Source organism: Daktulosphaira vitifoliae, unplaced genomic scaffold, assembly GCF_025091365.1.
Source record: "Daktulosphaira vitifoliae isolate Bord-2020 unplaced genomic scaffold, ASM2509136v1 Scaffold_219, whole genome shotgun sequence".
NCBI classification, from domain to species: domain Eukaryota; kingdom Metazoa; phylum Arthropoda; class Insecta; order Hemiptera; family Phylloxeridae; genus Daktulosphaira; species Daktulosphaira vitifoliae.
Genome location: NW_026099787.1, coordinates 1,797 through 20,496, shown reverse-complemented (window position 1 = coordinate 20,496; position 18,700 = coordinate 1,797). Strand labels below are relative to the sequence as shown.

Here is an 18,700-nt window from a genome sequence, read left to right as displayed (position 1 = left end):
CAATTGCCTACTTAAAAAAAAAAAAATTGGTTGGGAATTTTTTCTGCTATTTGCCAAAATTACTTCTTTGTTGACTGGACTAATCATTAAATAGAAAATTTGATGAGAATTAAAACAATGTTATTTATAAGATTAATATGCAGTCAGGAAATTTTATAATTACTATTTACAGTATACTTATCAGAAAAACTCATTATGTTTTTGCATTTTTATCGTAATAGAACACTTAAATACAAATCATAGTAATCATTTATAAGTAATTTTTGGTATTTAAAAAGATTCTACAATTGAAATATCCAGAACTGAATTAATTTTAATGATTTACTTTAACTAAAAAAAAAAAAGTTAATACTTTGAATCCCTCTTGTGGGCAGGTAAAGGGTTAGATTTATAAAAAAAAAACAAATGATAGATAAAGACATGCATCTAAATAAAAAAAAATATTAAACTGATTTGGTCATTTTTGATAAGAGGTGACGACTTGGGCCACGCAACGGATTGTGGAGTCGCCACCCTCATGGCTCCCTTGCAAAAGGAAATCGGGTCGCCAACCACTTAGGCTAGGGTCTTGATCATAAAAAGAACAACACCCGGACCATAAGTAGATTTAAGAGAAAAAAAAAATAATAAGAAAACTAATATTATTCACTTTGATGAAACAAAGAGTGGATTAAAAAATTATATATACATATATAAATACTAAAATATAAAGTCTNATATATATATATATATATATATATATATACTAAAATATAAAGTCTTGTTGTAGACTATAATACGCAGATACCTTGTAACTATAACAAATAGGTTTATTTGATGTCACCAGTGGTGGACATACTTTAGTATGTCGAAGACCGTAACTTTAAAACTAGAGAGAATTATTTAAAGGGGGAAAAAAAATAAGATACACGTGAATATTGAAGATATTCACGCAATAAAAAAATTTTGTTGATTAAGAAAATTAAGGGGACTTTATTAAATTATTACAATTAAGTTAATAGTGGACAAAACCCGAAGGCAAAAACAAACTCTGCAAATAAAGTGACAAAAGAAAAAAAAAACAATTATTAAGACACAAAAAAAATTTAACCTACAACTTTTAAATATTTCACATGAAGTGTCTTCCGCATTGGAACAAGTCCGTGTACTCCGGACGCGGCGGATAATTTCTGTAATCTGNAAAAAAAAAATGTTTAAATTATTATTATTCTGCAAGTAATTGAGTGGGTTATGATAAAAAAATCACCCTGTATATGTATTAAATATACATGACACACCACTGACCAATAACCTTATAAACAGCAATGCTAAAATTATTTATAGCTTATAACAAAATAAATTTACAAAAGAAAAAAGGCTTAATACATTATATTAAATAAAATAAAAAAAACCCAGCACAGGGGGGTCGCGGCACAGTAGTGACGTGATATATTTGGATCAAGTATAATGATATCTGACAGTGATTAAAATCACTATCATAAAAAACGCTTCGATGCAAATCTTTAGATAGTGTTTACTTTTAAAAAAATTGGTGGATTATTCCAAAAGCTACATAATCTGNCATTTGAATTTTTAATATAACTTAATTCGTTTATTAGATATAAACATTTAAAGTTTCAAATTTTTGAAATAATATACATGTATAATACACATGGGATTGTAAATACAGGTAGTTAATTGGATTTTTATAACATTGCTGTCTCAGTCACGGATTGTTTATTATCAATTGATATACTTTCTGTATTGTCAGTTAGTGTATTTATAAACTCATAACAATGTGCCTTACTATCATTGATAATAACAATGCTGTGTACCTGCTAATATCGATGTCAAAAAAAATCAATTAGCTACCTGTATTTGTTATCCCTTGTGTATTATACCTATATATTAACTCAAAAATTCGAAACTTTAAATGATTATATCTAATAAACGAATTAAGTTATATTAAAAATTCAAATGCCATTTACTATTAAATTAAAAACTCAAACATTTTATTAAATTAAAAATATGTGTTACCATTTAAAAAAACAAAGTTGACCCCCTTACAAGGCATAAGGGATGAACTTAAAAAGTATTATATAGTTAAAAATTCAAGAATAATGTGTAACTAAAGATAATAAAAAAAAAAAATGTTTAAATTATTATTATTCTGCAAGTAATTGAGTGGGTTATGATAAAAAAATCACCCTGTATATGTATTAAATATACATGACACACCACTGACCAATAACCTTATAAACAGCAATGTTAAAATTATTTATAGCTTATAACAAAATAAATTTACAAAAGAAAAAAGGCTCAATACATTATATTAAATAAAATAAAAAAACCCAGCACAAGGGGGTCGCGGCACAGTAGTGACGTGACATATTTGGATCAAGTATAATGATATCTGACAGTGATTAAAATCACTATCATAAAAAACGCTTCGATGCAAATCTTTAGATAGTGTTTACTTTTAAAAAAATTGGTGGATTATTCCAAAAGCTACATAATCTGATATTTCCTTATTGATATCCTGATTAAGATAAAGTATGAAGAATGAAAAAGGGATATAAATATTATTTTTCATAAAAAAATTGTGTTGATCCATACACTTTTCAATAAGTTATAGTATGATAAATTTNAAGATAAAGTATGAAGAATGAAAATGGGATATAAATATTATTTTTCATAAAAAAATTGTGTTGATCCATACACTTTGCAATAAGTTATAGTATGATAAATTTAAAAATGTAAAATATAAAATCAAGAGTTTTCACAGAAAAATAGCATTTGGTAGCCATTTTCACCGTGAAGATAAAATATAGTCCGAAATTTTTTTTCGCATAATAAAGTAGATTACATTAACTTTAATTTAAGATATAAATAAAAGTGTCAGAACTTGAATTCGGATTCAGAACTTGAAAATATTAATGACTTTAATTGAAATATACTTATTTATTTATAAATACAAATTTATCAGGAGCAAATACTCAAAAATTTTATATGAAATTAGTTTTTAATTTTTTATTTAAATAAAGGTATACCAGAATGTGCTGATATTAAACGACGAACTCTGTTATGACTAAGTAAATATGGATTCAGAACTTGAAAATATTGATGACTTTATTAGCTAACAACAAACACCGACCATTAAATACTAAAAGAACTCGCAACTAAAGAGGCATGATGTAGTAGACAAGTTATACAATTTTTTCAACTAAAGAATTGTGAGTCGACAGTTTGTGACAGAATTCCACTAAGACTCAGTAAACGAACCGTTGCAAAGATGCAAGTAACATAAGCAGTACGTCAATACACCGGAAGAGAGACGAATACTTGGGTAAAATATATATTTTAGTTTATTGTGTGATTGTGTATTCAGACCACTGGTTGTCCTATTAATAGTAAGACGACTTATAAAAACAGTACAATACGAGTATGCGCACGTCTCGAATATAGCGTAGTGTCGTTTCATGAGAAAATGTTTCAAAGATTAACTTGACGGGGTTCCGTGTTTTTCTGAGTTATACATTACGTTATTACGTTTACGATTACGATTATATTTAGTTATACGATTACGTTATCAACCTATGTGGAAGTATATTAGTATTTGAATCATAAGTATACGGTGACCTAATAATAAGATCTGTCGACACCTAGGATCATGGCTATTAATCCTAACCTTGCAATAGTAAAATATGCATCACATCATTTAAATGATACACGTAAAAAGAACAATTAACTAATTAATGTGTGATTTTATTACTCTTATGTAGTCGCCTTTCTTTTTACAAGATACAATTCAAATAATTATCTACTTCAATAAAAAAATTCAGAAACTTGTCAACTTTTACTTCCTTTCAATCTACAAAGTATTTCCATCCTCCCTATCATTTTCATGCAACAGTCCTAACACAAAATCCACTTTTAGAAGAATGTAGAAAGCGCGTTTATTTCAAGTGACATGAAAAACGTATGTAAGGTTCCGATTATTTTTGGGTTTGAACTGAATTTTTGACTTTAGCTTCAAAAACATTCAAAAATCACTGATCATGAATTCGAGGCTATATAGAGGATGTTCCATTACCACTACCTTAATTTCCGTGAACGGCATTATAATGATGTAAGATCCAATTTTCTGCGATATGGTTTTTTTTAAGAGTGATGTCATAAAAAACCACTTGATGTACTAAAAATATCAGAATAATGACTGTGATCACTGTTTTTTCTTTAAAAGTTTTATCGGCGGCGAGGACTAGACGTGTTTCTCTTTGAATGCTTTGTACCATCGGTATATTGTTAACTTAATTAAGGATTCTTTTTTTAAAATGTCACTATTATCTTAACGATTTCAGGAGCAGATTTGTTTAATTGAAGTCAAAATCGTACAGCACAGTGTATTTCAATTTTTAAATCACGATCACTCATCTTGAAACGTATGTAAGCAAAAATGAGCTAACATTCGTAGAAAAACTTTTCAGGGATTAGAAATTAATTGAAAAGATAGATTTATGATTGACTCTAACAGTTTTCAACATAGAATAGGTTTACATAATTACTTTTAAATTCGCAGAGTTTCCAATCCACAAAAAATATCTCTCATTTTTTATTATTTATAATTTAATATATTAAAAATTATGTTAATAATTTAGAACTGCTTATAAATTATTCATAAAAAGATTCTAAATTCTTTAGTAAGAATACTTATGTATTAGAATAATAGTATCTATAGTGATACTATTATCACTATAGATAATTTTAATTCATTTGATAATTGATAATTCAGATAAGTGTGAATAATTTAACATGCAATTATTTAATATTTTCGTTAAATAATAATTTTTTCACAAAAAATTTAAAAATGAAAATTAAATATTTTTATCTTCAGCCATTGAATATCAAGTTTATTATAAAGAAAAATTATTCCTAAGATATAGGTAATTTTCGAAATTTAAATGGAACTTATTTTTAAATTTTTTTTATAAAATATATAATTGTTAAAATAAAATTTTGACTTGTCGTTAACTAATGTTTAATTATTTTTTAAGATATTAGAATTTGATAATTTAGGGAAAATGAGGAGTGAGGTAGTGTTTAGCAATGATCTATTTACACAATAATAAAAAGATAAGAATTCTTCTACCCTACCTGAACACTCCGCTTTTCTATAAATAAAAATTTTAACAACTCATACAGTTTTCACCCTATTAAAATAAAGACTATTCTCATTTTGATAGTTAAAAACATATAATAAGTTTATAATATAATATAACAGCTTCGATGCGAGACTCAGAATGTATTAATTTTATTATAATGTGTTTTTTTTAAGTCTGTCGTCAGATTTTTAAATATCACTGGACCAATTTTTTTAACGATAAGTCAAAAGATCGCAAATCAATTGCTCTTAATAATGAAAAAAAATTAATTTTTAAAATCTATATATTTCGATATTTTTAAACATTTTTATAATAACTGACATAAATTTTTTCATATATGAACAAATAATATGATTTTTAATATATGCAAAATGATTGTGAGGAACACTGAAATTTTTTTGGTTATTATTCGTGTGAATATAAATTTATGATCTTATTTATTATTATTTTTTCAAAATCAATATTGGCTGTACTATTTTTGTGTAGAGAGAAAAAATCTTATGAAATGTATCTTGTATGTAAATAATTATGAATATTGTTAAATAAATTTATAATTACGATTCCTCTACTAGAATCACAGTAACCAATAGAATCAACCAATTTATTACATTGTTTCTTATCCTGCCTAATCAACAGTAAGTTGACTCACTAGGCGTTAAAGCTAGGAGCGTTCGACATTGATAGTCAGCACGTGCCTGGAAATGAAAATTAAGCAGTGGACGCCCTATCAAGAAGCCCTGTGTAGAAAACTCCGGTAGATGAAGATCGTTTAGATGAAAACTACCATGATCTACCGTTGACCGGAGATTTACTCGTACGAAATAAACTAGGGGCCATAAAAAAAGAATACCTATCCGAAGAATATAGCTATTTCCGATATAAGAACTTGGCAAGCCAAAGATGAAACTTTGGCCAAGTATGTCCGGAAGCTCCGGAGTGATAAACCACTTTACAGGCGCTAACACCAAGAATACAACTAGCAAGATGGTATTTTGTTAAAATACCCGGTAAATAACGGAACAGACGGGAAGATTATCGTTGTTCCTTCGGATATGTCAGATCACCTGCTAGGAGGTATCATGACCGTGTTTTTGCAGGACATCCAGGGTGGAAAGAAACTTACCATAGCATTGATAATCATTTCTTCTGGGACAATATGAAAGAGTCGATACATCAATATATCGCAAGATTTCATGTGTATGCTTGTGTTTAACCACGGAAACAAAAGCAAGACAGCCCTGCCAGCAATGGGAGTTTGTTAGTATTGATCTAATGGGGTCATATCCAATATATCAACGCGATAGGAATTGCCTACTTGTAATATCATATCAAAGTATATAACATAAGCATTAAATTTATAAAAATATATATGTATATAAGTGTCAGTGTTTCCGGAATACTTCCAAAAATTAAGTTGAAAAAGATCTACTTACTAAATACATTTTTAAGTTTTGAATCCCTGCTGTATTAAGGGAAATGGTCCGATTTAAAAAAAAATATGTCCATTGAAAGAAGTATTTTAAAATTGTTTCTCATAAATAAATTGTATTGATCCATACAATTTTCAATAAGTTATAGCATTATAAAGTTAAAAATGTAAGATAAAAAAACCCAGCACAGAGGGTCGCGGCACAGTTGTGTCGTGGCATAGTTGATTCAAGTATAATGATATCTGACAGTGATTAAAATCACTATCAAAAATAAACGCTTCGTTGCAAATCTTTAGATAGTAATTAATTTTAAAAAAATTGGTGTTTTATTCCAAAAACTACTTGATCTGCTGGTTTCTTATTAATATCCTGATTAAGATAAAGTATGTCGAATGAAAAAGGGTTTATTAAAAAATATTATTTCTCATAAAAAAATTGTGTGGATCCATAAACTTTTCAATAAGTAATAGCATTATAAAGTTAAATATAATATAAATAATAAAATCAAGAATTTTCACACAAAAATAGCATTCGGTAGCCGTTTTCACCATGAAGACAAGTCCAGAGGTCAAATTTTTTTTTTTCAAATTAAAGTACATTACATTAGCTTTAATTTAAGATATATATAAAAGTGTCAGATTTTCCGGAACATTTTCAAAAGTTATGTTGAAAAAGTAAATTTGTTGTGAAAAAGTTGTCATTTTAAATCCCAACCCTGTGGGCAGGTTAAGTGTCAAATTTACAAAAAAAATATACCAAATGATAAATAAAGACTTTGAGTATCTTTATAAAAAAAAATTATATTGATATGTTCATTTTTGAAAAAGTTAGAGCATTATTAAGTTAAAAATATAAAAAAAAATTATTTTACAAAAATCGTAATTTTTTATTAATTTTGATGTCAACTTTTACCACGAAGAAAAAGTCCAGAGGTCAACACTTTTTTTTTCAAATTAAAGTATATTAAATAAGCTTTAATTTAAGATATATATAAAAGTGTCAGACCTTCTGAAACACTTTCAAAAGTTAAGTTGAAAAAGTTCTTTTTTATATATGCATTTTTTATATTTTAAACCCCCCCATATATAGGGAAAGGGTCTGATTTAAAAAAAAAAGTATACCTAATGAAAGATTGTATTGATGAAAATTGTATTGATTCATACATTTTTTAAAAAGTTATAGCACTTTAAAGTAAAAAATGAAAATTATAAAATCGAGAATTTTCACACAAAAATAGCATTTGGTAGCCATTTTCACCATGAAGACAAGTCCAAAGGTCAAATTTTTTTTTTTCATGATAAAGCATATTACATTAGCTTTAATTTAAGATATATATAAAAGTGTCAGACCTTCCGGAACATTTTCAAAAGTTAAGTTGAAAAAGTTAATTTTTTGTGAAAAAGTTGTCATTTTAAATCCCCCCCTGTGGGCAGGTTAAGTGTCAGATTTACAAAAAAAATATACCAAATGATAGGTAAAGACATCAAGCATCTATATAAAAAAAAATTATATTGATATGTTCATTTTTGAAAAAGTTACGGCAGTTTTTAGTAAAAAAAATTGAAAAAATTTCGAAAATTAGCGATTTTTAAATTTGTAATTTTTTTGGAGGTTTCCCCCATTTACGGGGAACGAGGGAAATTTTTTCAATTTTGAAGGGTAATGTCTTCGACTAGATACGATTTGTGATCTTTTGACGTATCGTTGAAAGAAATCCGTTCGGTGAGAGCTGAGAAAAAGTGGTAACAGACACAAAAAAAAAAAAAAAAAAACACATCATAGTAAAACCAATACCTTCTCAGCTTCTCATCGAAGCTAAAATTTGAAAAAATTTCGAAAATTAGCAAGTTTGAAAATTGTGATTTTTTGGAGATTTCCGCCATTTACGGGGATCAAGAGAAATTTTTTCAATTTTGAGGGTAATATCTTCAACTACATACGATTTGTGATCTTTGACGTATCGTTGAAAGAAATCAATCCTGTGAAAGCTGAGAAAAAGTGGTAAGAGACAAAAAAAAAAATAATAACAAAAAAAAAACATCGTAGTAAAATTAATACCATCTCAGCTTTGCATGAAAGCTAAAAAATTAAATTTTATTCTATACTTTTTTATGAAAAAATCATTATTTTACGAAAAATGAAGGGTAGTATATTTAATAAATTGCACTGTATAAAATTTATTTTATGATCTCTTAATTTGTATTTAGTCATAAGTAAAGTTGGCTAAGTTCTAATTCTGAAAAGTTAACGTAACTTTAATTTTCTTGTTGTGAGATTTATTAAAAATTGAGAATAAAAATATACGTAAAATTATTGTGAGGAACACTGAATATTTTTGGTCATAATTCGTATGCATATATTTTTATGATCTTATTTATTATTATTTTTTTTCAAAATCAATATTGGCTGTACTATTTTTGTGTAGAGAGAAAAAATCTTATGCAGTGTATCTTGAATGTAAATACTTATGAATATTGTTAAATAAATTTATAATTACGATTCCTCCACTAGATTCACAGAAACCAATAGAATCAATCAATGTAATGCATTGTTCCTTAAGTATCAAGCCACTGTTGCCTGTATCAAGATTACTAAATTTATTTGAGATTATTTGAAACTCATTTATATCAAGTTTTTCAAACTAAAGAATAAAAAATAATTTAATAAATAAGTCATATATAAATGCTAATAAACTAATTATTATGTGATTTTACTCTTTTGTCATCGCCTCTCTTTTTAATTCTAGCCAAAAAATTCAAAATCTTGAAAAGTCTTAAACTTCTTTCATCTATAAAATATGAATATCTTAAATAGAGTGTATTTAAAATTTCATGTTTTATTAATAATTTTTCTCAAAACATAATGAAAATATCAAAATGTGTTTCAAGAAAAAGTTTTTATCATATCTTATTACATTCAAATTTATTAACACGTAATTTTTAAAATAAGTTGTAAGGTAATTAAAGAGATTAGTTTTGCAAAATTTAATGGAAATACGTTAATGAAATAATTTTTCAACTCTTTCTATTTCAAAGAAAATTAAATTTTTAGTATTATTTTAGAATATAAGAAAAATTCAGTTACACAGTATAACATTTGTAAACTTTTGTTGTTCGGAATTGCATAATGCTGTAATATTTAATAAAAATTAGGATACAAAAACTTAGTGTAGTAGTATAAATACTAATGGTAGTTCTAGGTTAAATGTTTTGAGAGAGCACCAAATATTACAGGAGCATAATTAAAAACATAAGTAAATTGACACCATTTACTTTTTATTTATGTTGAAAGGTTACACATATCATAAAAAAAAACATTTTCGTATTACGAGTATGCGCAGATAAACTGAATTTTCATAAATTAAATTATAATGTAAAATAAACTTTACAGCCTACTGTGGCCGATCATGACGCTCAATTATCGTATTTTTTGGACTATCTATAAAAAAGATTCACTTCAAAATTCAAATAATTGGTCCAGAAAATATAAATTTTGTAACTTTTATGGTGCTGTAAAATAAGAAAAACAAGGGTCACTAAACTACTGGACGAGATAATGTATTATAGAACCACACAGGTTAAAAAAAAAAATTGAAAATTAAACATCATCAATTTAATATTTTTTGAATAACAATAAGAATAAAAAACGGTAGCACAGTAGGGTTGAAGCACAGTGTGGACGGGGCAAGTATAGATATTATCTAACAGTGATTAACATTACTATCATAAGAAACAATTCGATGAAAATCTGTAAATAGTGTTTAATTCTAAGAAATTGCCAGATTATTTCATAAGCAACAATAACTTATTTCTTTTATTATATCCTGATTAGTGGTTCATTAATTTATAAATATAATATATGAATAAATAATAATTAACTATTTGTAATAATTATTAATAATACTTATTACTTAATAATAATTATTATTAATAATAATAAAATAATAATTAAGTATTATATAATAAGTATTATAGAACCATAACAGGTTAAAACAAAAAAATTGAAAATTAAACATCATCAATTTAATATTTTTTGAATAACAATAAAAATAAAAAACGGTAGCACAGTGTGGACGGGGCAAGTATAGATGATATCTAACAGTGATTAACATTACTATCATAAGAAACGATTCGATGAAAATCTATAGATAGTGTTTAATTCTAAGAAATTGGTAGATTATTTCATAAGCAACAATAACTTATTTCTTTTATTATATCCTGATTAGTGGTTCATTAATTTATAAATATAATATATGAATAAATAATAATTAACTATTTGTAATAATTATTAATAATACTTATTACTTAATAATAATTATTATTAATAATAATAAAATAATAATTAAGTATTATATAATAAGTATTATAGAACCATAACAGGTTAAAACAAAAAAATTGAAAATTAAACATCATCAATTTAATATTTTTTGAATAACAATAAAAATAAAAAACGGTAGCACAGTGTGGACGGGGCAAGTATAGATGATATCTAACAGTGATTAACATTACTATCATAAGAAACGATTCGATGAAAATCTATAGATAGTGTTTAATTCTAAGAAATTGGTAGATTATTTCATAAGCAACAATAACTTATTTCTTTTATTATATCCTGATTAGTGGTTCATTAATTTATAAATATAATATATGAATAAATAATAATTATAGTAATTAAATTTAGTATAAAAATGATATTCAATAATTTAATATTGTAATTATTACGGAGAAATTATAAAAATAATAAAGTTGTTGTATACTTCTTTACTTTTAACGCGTATAAAAATTTAAAGGCTTGACGCAATACTTTTCAATAACCTCTGTATGTTACTTATGAATAAATACACTGGACTACATGGAACTAAGTTTAGAAGAAAAAATATACTTTTCTTTTTCAACTTTTTGCGCTGTTTTCAAAAGTTAAGTTGATAAAGTTCTACTTTCTATACGCATATTTAAAGGATAGAACTACCTTTTGTATAAAGGGAAATCGTCCAATTTAAATAAAAAATAGGTCAAATGAGAGAAGTATATAAATAGTATTTCTCATGAAAAAATTGTATTGATCTATATATGTTTTAAAAAGTTATTGCAACATAAAGTTAAAAACAAAACCCAGAACGGGGGGGTCGCGGCATAGTTAGTTGGATCAATTATAATGATATCTGACAATGATTAAAATCACTATCAAAAATAAAAACGCTTCGATGCAAATCTTTAAATAGTGTTTAATTTTAAAAAATTTGTGAATTATTCCAAAAGCTACATGATCTGCTATTTTCTTATTAATATCCTGAAAGAAAAAATGGATTATTAAAAAATTCTATTTCTCATAAAAAAACTGTGTTGATCCATACATTTTTCAATAAGTTATAGCAATAAAAATAAGAATTTTCACATGAAAATAGCATTCGGTAATCATTTTCACCACGAAGACAAATAAAAGTCCGAATTTTTTTTTTCCATAATAAAGTATATTACATTAACTTTAATTTAAGATATACATAAAAGTGTCAGTATTTCCGAAACACTTCCAAAAATTAAGTTGAAGAAGTTCTACTCTCTATATGCATTTTTAAATTTGAAGCCACCCCGTATATAGGAAAATAGTTTGATTTAAAAAAAAAGTATGTCGAATGAAAGATGTATATAAATACTACTTCTCATGTAAAAATTGTATTGATACATACATTTTTCAAAAAGTTATAGCATTTTAAAATGAAAAATGTAAATTATAAAATCGAGAATTTTCACACAAAAATAGCATTCGGCAGCCATTTTCACCATGAAAAAAGTCCAGAGGTAAAATTTATTTTTCAAATTAAATTATATTACATTAGCTTTAATTTAAGATATATATGAAAGTGTCAGATCTTCCGGAACATTTTCAAAAGTTAAGTTGAAAAAGTTAATTTTTTGTAAAAAAGTTGTCATTTTAAATCCCTCCTTGTGGGCAGGTTAAAGGTTAAATTTATAAAAAAAATATGCCAAATTAAAGACAATGATATTATACATCTATATAAAAAAGAATTATATTGATTTGTTCATTTTTGAAAAAGTAATGGCACTTTTAAGTAAAAAAAATTTTAAAAAATTTGAAAATTAGCGATTTTAAATTTGTAATTTTTTTGGAGGTTTCCCTCATTTACGGGGAACGAGGGAAATTTTTCAATTTTTTAGGGTAATATCTTCAACTAGATACGATTTGTGATCTTTTGACGTATTTCTGGAACACTTTCAAAAGTTTATTTGAAAAAGTTATTTTTTATTGGAAAAGTTTCCATATTGAAACCCTCCTGTGGGCACGTAAAAGATCAAATGTTCACAAAAATTTATCAAATGTGAGGTGAATACCCAAATGCGTGGTTTGTTCATTTTTAAAAAAGTTATTGCTGTTTAAAAAAAAAAATTGTAAAAATCTCGAAAGTTATCGATTTTTAAAATTTCAATTCTTTGGGGAATTTCCACATTTACGGGAAGCGAGAGAATTATTTTCAATTTTTTATGGTAATGTCTTCGACTAAATACTATTTGTAAGCTTTTTGCGTATTGTTTATCAAAATCGGACCAGCGAGAACTGATTTATAGTGGTAACAGACAAAAAAAAATACATCATTGTAAAATTAATACCTTCTATGCTTTGCATCTAAGCTAAAAAATTATTTAAAAATATGAAAAAAATTTTCTTAATAGTAATCTTTTAATAGTCGAATAGTATTAGTTTACATAGTTACACTACCATAAAATTTTGACTTGATGTTAATACAAACACGAAATATATTCATATTTTACTAATGAGTTTTAACAGCAAATAAGTATATGTCACTAGTCGCGCACTGCAGTATAACATTACTACACCCGATTGGTACATGTCATCGTACGTATTGATTGTACGCATATTTGCGCTGAACCGTTAAGTTTAAATCCATGTCTGTAGTTTAAAAACCACTGACTGAAAAGTACTAACATCTTATCTACACTATAGAAATATCATTGTTCTGTCATATGTTTACATTAAAATATAATAATTCAAATTTACCAAATTAGAAAAACCTTAGTGACTCGTATGTACACATAAAAACAACATTTTATGGTTAAATAACTACACTGCTATAGTCGCTTTTCTGCCGTCTGTTCTTTCCACCATTACGTGCCATTAATTATTGTCTACTCTCGTTACTTATAAGATGTGCGATTAGCTGCTATCCTCCCAGGAGAGATCTCATCCTCTCCCTCTTCAGATTCAAAAATAGTGAATTAAACAGACTTAAGGTAAACGGCATTCTAGTGCGGTGCAAAACTAAACATTCTATGGTCTAGCTGATTCATACGAAACAAAAGTTAACTTTGTATGAAGAAAAAATTTTGATTTATAGTGTAGAATACGATTGATTATAAAAATACGTCAAAAGATCACAAATCGAATCTAGTTGAAGACTTGACTTTTGAAAGTGTTCTGGAAAGTCTGACACTTTTAAATATACATATTAAATTAAAGCTAATGTAAAATATGTAATGATATACATAGTACATCATTAATGTCATAATAAATTATTTGTATACACAATAGATCATTAATGTCATAATGTATTATTTAAGACTTCAATCAATCAATCTCACAAAATAAAATGTATACCAATAAAAATAAGATATACATATGTACCTTTTAAATGTTTAAAAATACTAATGAAATTTCGTAGAAAAAGAGTATATATTAATTATATAAAACAAACAGGAAATAATAAACAATATGTAATGGTAGCACATAAGATGAAGGGTAATAAACTATGTCTAAATTATTATATGAGATATGATTGTAATTTATAATATGTAGATCATTATTGATGAAAATGTAATAAATAACATGTAATAAATTACGATTAATAAAGAAATAACGGTGGCGTCGGGGATTACTTCTTGCCTTTGAACTACGGTCAAATTTAATATAAAAAGCCAAAAATAAAGAGCATTCTAAGACAGATGCAATCAGATATTTCTAGAGGCACTCACTACGCTCGCTCATTCCACACTACGAAATATAAGCAAGAAGTGATCCGCCGTCAACACAGTTATATTTGTTCACAAAATACAACATCTATTTATTTAAGAGTATAGCAGAAGATATCAAGGTAGGAATCTAATAATTTCACCAAAAATAAATAAGGTTTAAAATTAAATATTATGAGTACATAGATTAAGTAGGCATACAGGAAAATCAAGTGATTATCAATAATAATAAATATACCAAGTAAATTTAATAAATCGATAATGTTTGTACAGAGTTACTTGGCAGAGTTATATCGTTGATACGTGTCTATTTCAGGAGTTAGGTTGGAGGTTCATATGTATAGCCACCATACCACTCTGGGTAGACACACGAGGTGACTCAATCCCACCTATCATCGATAACCGTCAAAACTCGTGGCATTATTGATATTTAAGAATTGACAATTAATTATAATAAATCCCATATTAATAAAATAAAGATCACTTTATTTTTCTATCATCTTCTATCTTTCTTACAGACCCTCGTACTCATACCCCGAGTAATAATATTATTAATACAATAAAGTAGTGGATCAAATAAGAATCAAAATCCCGTCATATTCTATTTAACTTATTTCTTTTGAGCAACTGTCAAAGTAGCTCCCTAAATTAATAACCCCCTAATTAATATAATATTAAAATCAACAAAAGTATTAAAGTAATTTAAAATATATTTTTCTTCTTTTTTTTGATTCACTACAAATACTTTATCATAGAAAAAAAAATTGATTTTTCACCAACGGTGAAAATCGCTACCGAATTCTATTTTTGTGTGAAAATTCTCGATTTTATATTTTACATTTTAATTTTATTTTGCTATAACTTTTTGTAAAATGTATGGATCAATACAATTTTTTCATGAGAAGTAGTATTTATATACACCTTATATTCGACATACTGTTTTTTTTAATCGGACCATGTTTTACATGCCCACAGGAGCGTTTCATAATGGAAACTTTTCCAATAAAAATTAACTTTTTCAAATTAACTTTTGAAAGGGTTCCGGAAATACTGACACTTTTATGTATATCTTAAATTAAAGTTAATGTAATATACTTTATTATGGAAAAAATAAAATTCGGACTTTTGTGTGAAAATACTCGATTTTATTTTTTACTGTGCTGGTTTTTTGTTTTTATTTCAAATTGCCATAAGTTTTTTAAAAAAAACCAAATTAATATACATTTTTTTCTAGATTCACGAATCTATATCAATTAAAATATTATTTTGAAAAATTTTTTTTATAAATTTGACCCTTTTCTTTTACAAGAGGGATACAAAATTACAACTTTTTCAAAAAAATTAACTTTTTCGACTTAACTTTTGAAAGTATTCCAGAAATACTGACACTTTTATGTAAACACTTTAATTAAGCCTAATGTAATATAGAAAAAAAAAATTAGGACTTTATGTTGTCTTAACGGTGAAAATGACTACCGTATGCTATTTTTGTGCTCAAATTTCCAATTTCATTTTTTACATTTTTAACTTAATATTTCTATAACTTTTTGAAAAATGTATTGTTTCAGTACTATTTTGTAATGAGAAATTCTATTTATATACTTCTTTCATTAGACATATATTTTTTTTAAATCGGATAATGNAAGGGGAAATACGCGGGATCTGACTCTTCACTCATATTTTGATAATTTTTCTTTTTACAGGAGGGTTCAAACCTTAAAATGCGTATAGAAAGTAGAACTTTTTCAACTTATTCGTAATTAAATTATATGTATTGATTAATCCAGACTTAAAATAATAATCAAACATAAATATTTGTTATATTAATTAGAAGGATTTTGTTATTATTTAGGCCATATGCGAAACTTTAATTGCAGATTTGAAATTAGCGTAAAAATGGGTTTAGACAAGTATATTTTGGTCTCGGATGAAAATTGCTTCTAGACCAGTAAATTTATTTATAAATAACATACAACTTTTTTTTTTAAATACTGTNGTGCCGCGATCCCCCTGTGCTGGGTTTTTTTTTTTAAATATTGCAACAAGAAATTTAACTTATATATGCGTTTGCCATAAAAGTTTTAACTACTTTATAATTTTTTTTAATTTATCGTAAAAATTACACTACTAAATTATTGAATATCAATTTTATACTATACTTAATTGCTATAGTAAATTTTTATACATATATTACACTTATAAATCATAAAACATGTAATAAGGATATAAATAAGGAAATAGGAGATCATGTTGCTTTTGTAGTAATCCACCAATTTCTTAAAATTAAACACTATCTACAGATTTACATCGAAGCGTTTTTATAGATAGTGATTTTAATCACTGCCAGATTAAATCTATACTAGACCTAACAATGCCACGTCACCACTGCGCCGCGACCCCACTCTACTGGGTTGAGTTTTTTTTTTATATTCTAAATAAATTTAAAACTAAACAAAGTACATTAATTGGCGAATATATTGAAAAAATCGTGTCAGTAAATCTAAAGCTAAAAATTATATTAATTATAAATTACCATCAAGGTTATAATCATTGTAAGTCTCTTCGATATCATGACAAAATAATGCATGTTGTATTTTTTCAATGGATCTACCAATATTATAATCCGTTATCAAGTATTCAAAGAGGTTTATTTGAAATACGTTAAGTCCCTCGCTCTTTAAATATAAAATTATCATATTTAATAAATAAATAAATAAAAGTTGGAATTGACTTACTATTATTCCGGTAAAAAAACAAAATGAACAAAAGATTAGTATAGTTTTCAAATGCATTACAATGATTTTTTTACTTCAGAAAATAACAATTTAGAAATAAATTATTCAAATATTTAAATTCTAGCTGTGTCATTTTACATATAATGTTTTACAATTTATACTGAAATAGTGCAAATATTAATTATTTAAACTAAAATAATGTTATTTTTGAAACAAAATTAGATTTTAATGTATTGACACATTAACATTTAGACTTTAAAACAATTTTTTTTATGATGTCATCAAGTGTTTAAATTTACTATTCAAAGTGAAAAACTTCATTAAAACACAAATCAAATTTTATATGATTAAAGATTAAAATTTTTACTTTTTCTTGACCGATTAACGATTAACTATAGCTATATGTTTCTTTAATATAGTAAAAAAAAAAAAAAATTTTAAAAAAAGAATTTCTTAGATATACGTAATTTTGCTAATATATGACTCACATTATCTTTTTAAAATGATATAGATGTTGTTAAGTATCTCTTAATGTTATTCTGTATATTGAGTGGTGAAGACTTGTACCACGCAGCGGATTTTGAAGTCGTCACCCTGATGGCTAATGTAGCACTACTACATTGTCTTTAAAAGTCTTCTAAAAAAGTATTGCTTGTATCCAAAATACCAAGAGACTTTTCGTTAGAAAATAATTTCTCCTCCAACATACCAATCTGTTTAACAAGACAATCATCAGATTCTGCATTACCTTTTTCACTCTTGAACAATTTAGACTAAAGGAAATCTTTTTAGTTATCCAAGCTCTTTTGGATTTCATTAAAAAACCTTCGATTATCATCATTAGTCAACTAAACCATAAACGTCAACCAAATACTTATTCCAATCGCTCCATCACGCCGGACGTGACCTAACTATTTCTGTTAAGTAGATCTATTCACAGTTAATAATATATGATGGTACACACTTTTTATACCCTAAAATATTAGCTATCTTTTTATATTTCTGTATTTTGATCATTGATTCTGTGATATTGTCACGTTACCATCATTGTAAGAATTTATTATAATAAAATACAGGCAGCACATCCGCTTTTAGAGACTGNATAATAAAATACAGGCAGCACATCCGCTTTTAAGGACTAATGAATTAACAATTAATATATATTGCGAAATTGGCAATCGTCAGAATAATTATAAAAACCCAAAAATACTGCCCAACGTGGTCAGTCGACTCCAGTGCTTCGTGTCATTTATCAGTCTCAGTACTCGGTTGTTGCTGTCCGACTTACTGCATTAATTCAAGTCTTTTTTCTTTTTTAACCTACCTACTCTTATCCTCGACATTTCATAATACTTGTGTCTTGCACTTCATCTGTACCTTATACCTAGGTG

The 18,700-nt window shown here is 26.2% G+C and overlaps 1 protein-coding gene across 1 annotated transcript; it reads right to left on the bottom strand.

Moving 5' to 3' along the window:
- Window positions 1-9,068: 9,068 nt before the first annotated feature.
- On the bottom strand, window positions 9,069-17,448 carry LOC126909269 (uncharacterized; the record flags this gene model as incomplete). Its single annotated transcript, XM_050691689.1, is given in 4 exon segments — window positions 9,069-9,212; window positions 9,286-9,359; window positions 17,108-17,249; window positions 17,310-17,448. Coding segments are annotated over 4 exon segments (417 nt in total), but the record flags the coding sequence as incomplete, so codon positions are not given.
- Window positions 17,449-18,700: the final 1,252 nt, after the last annotated feature.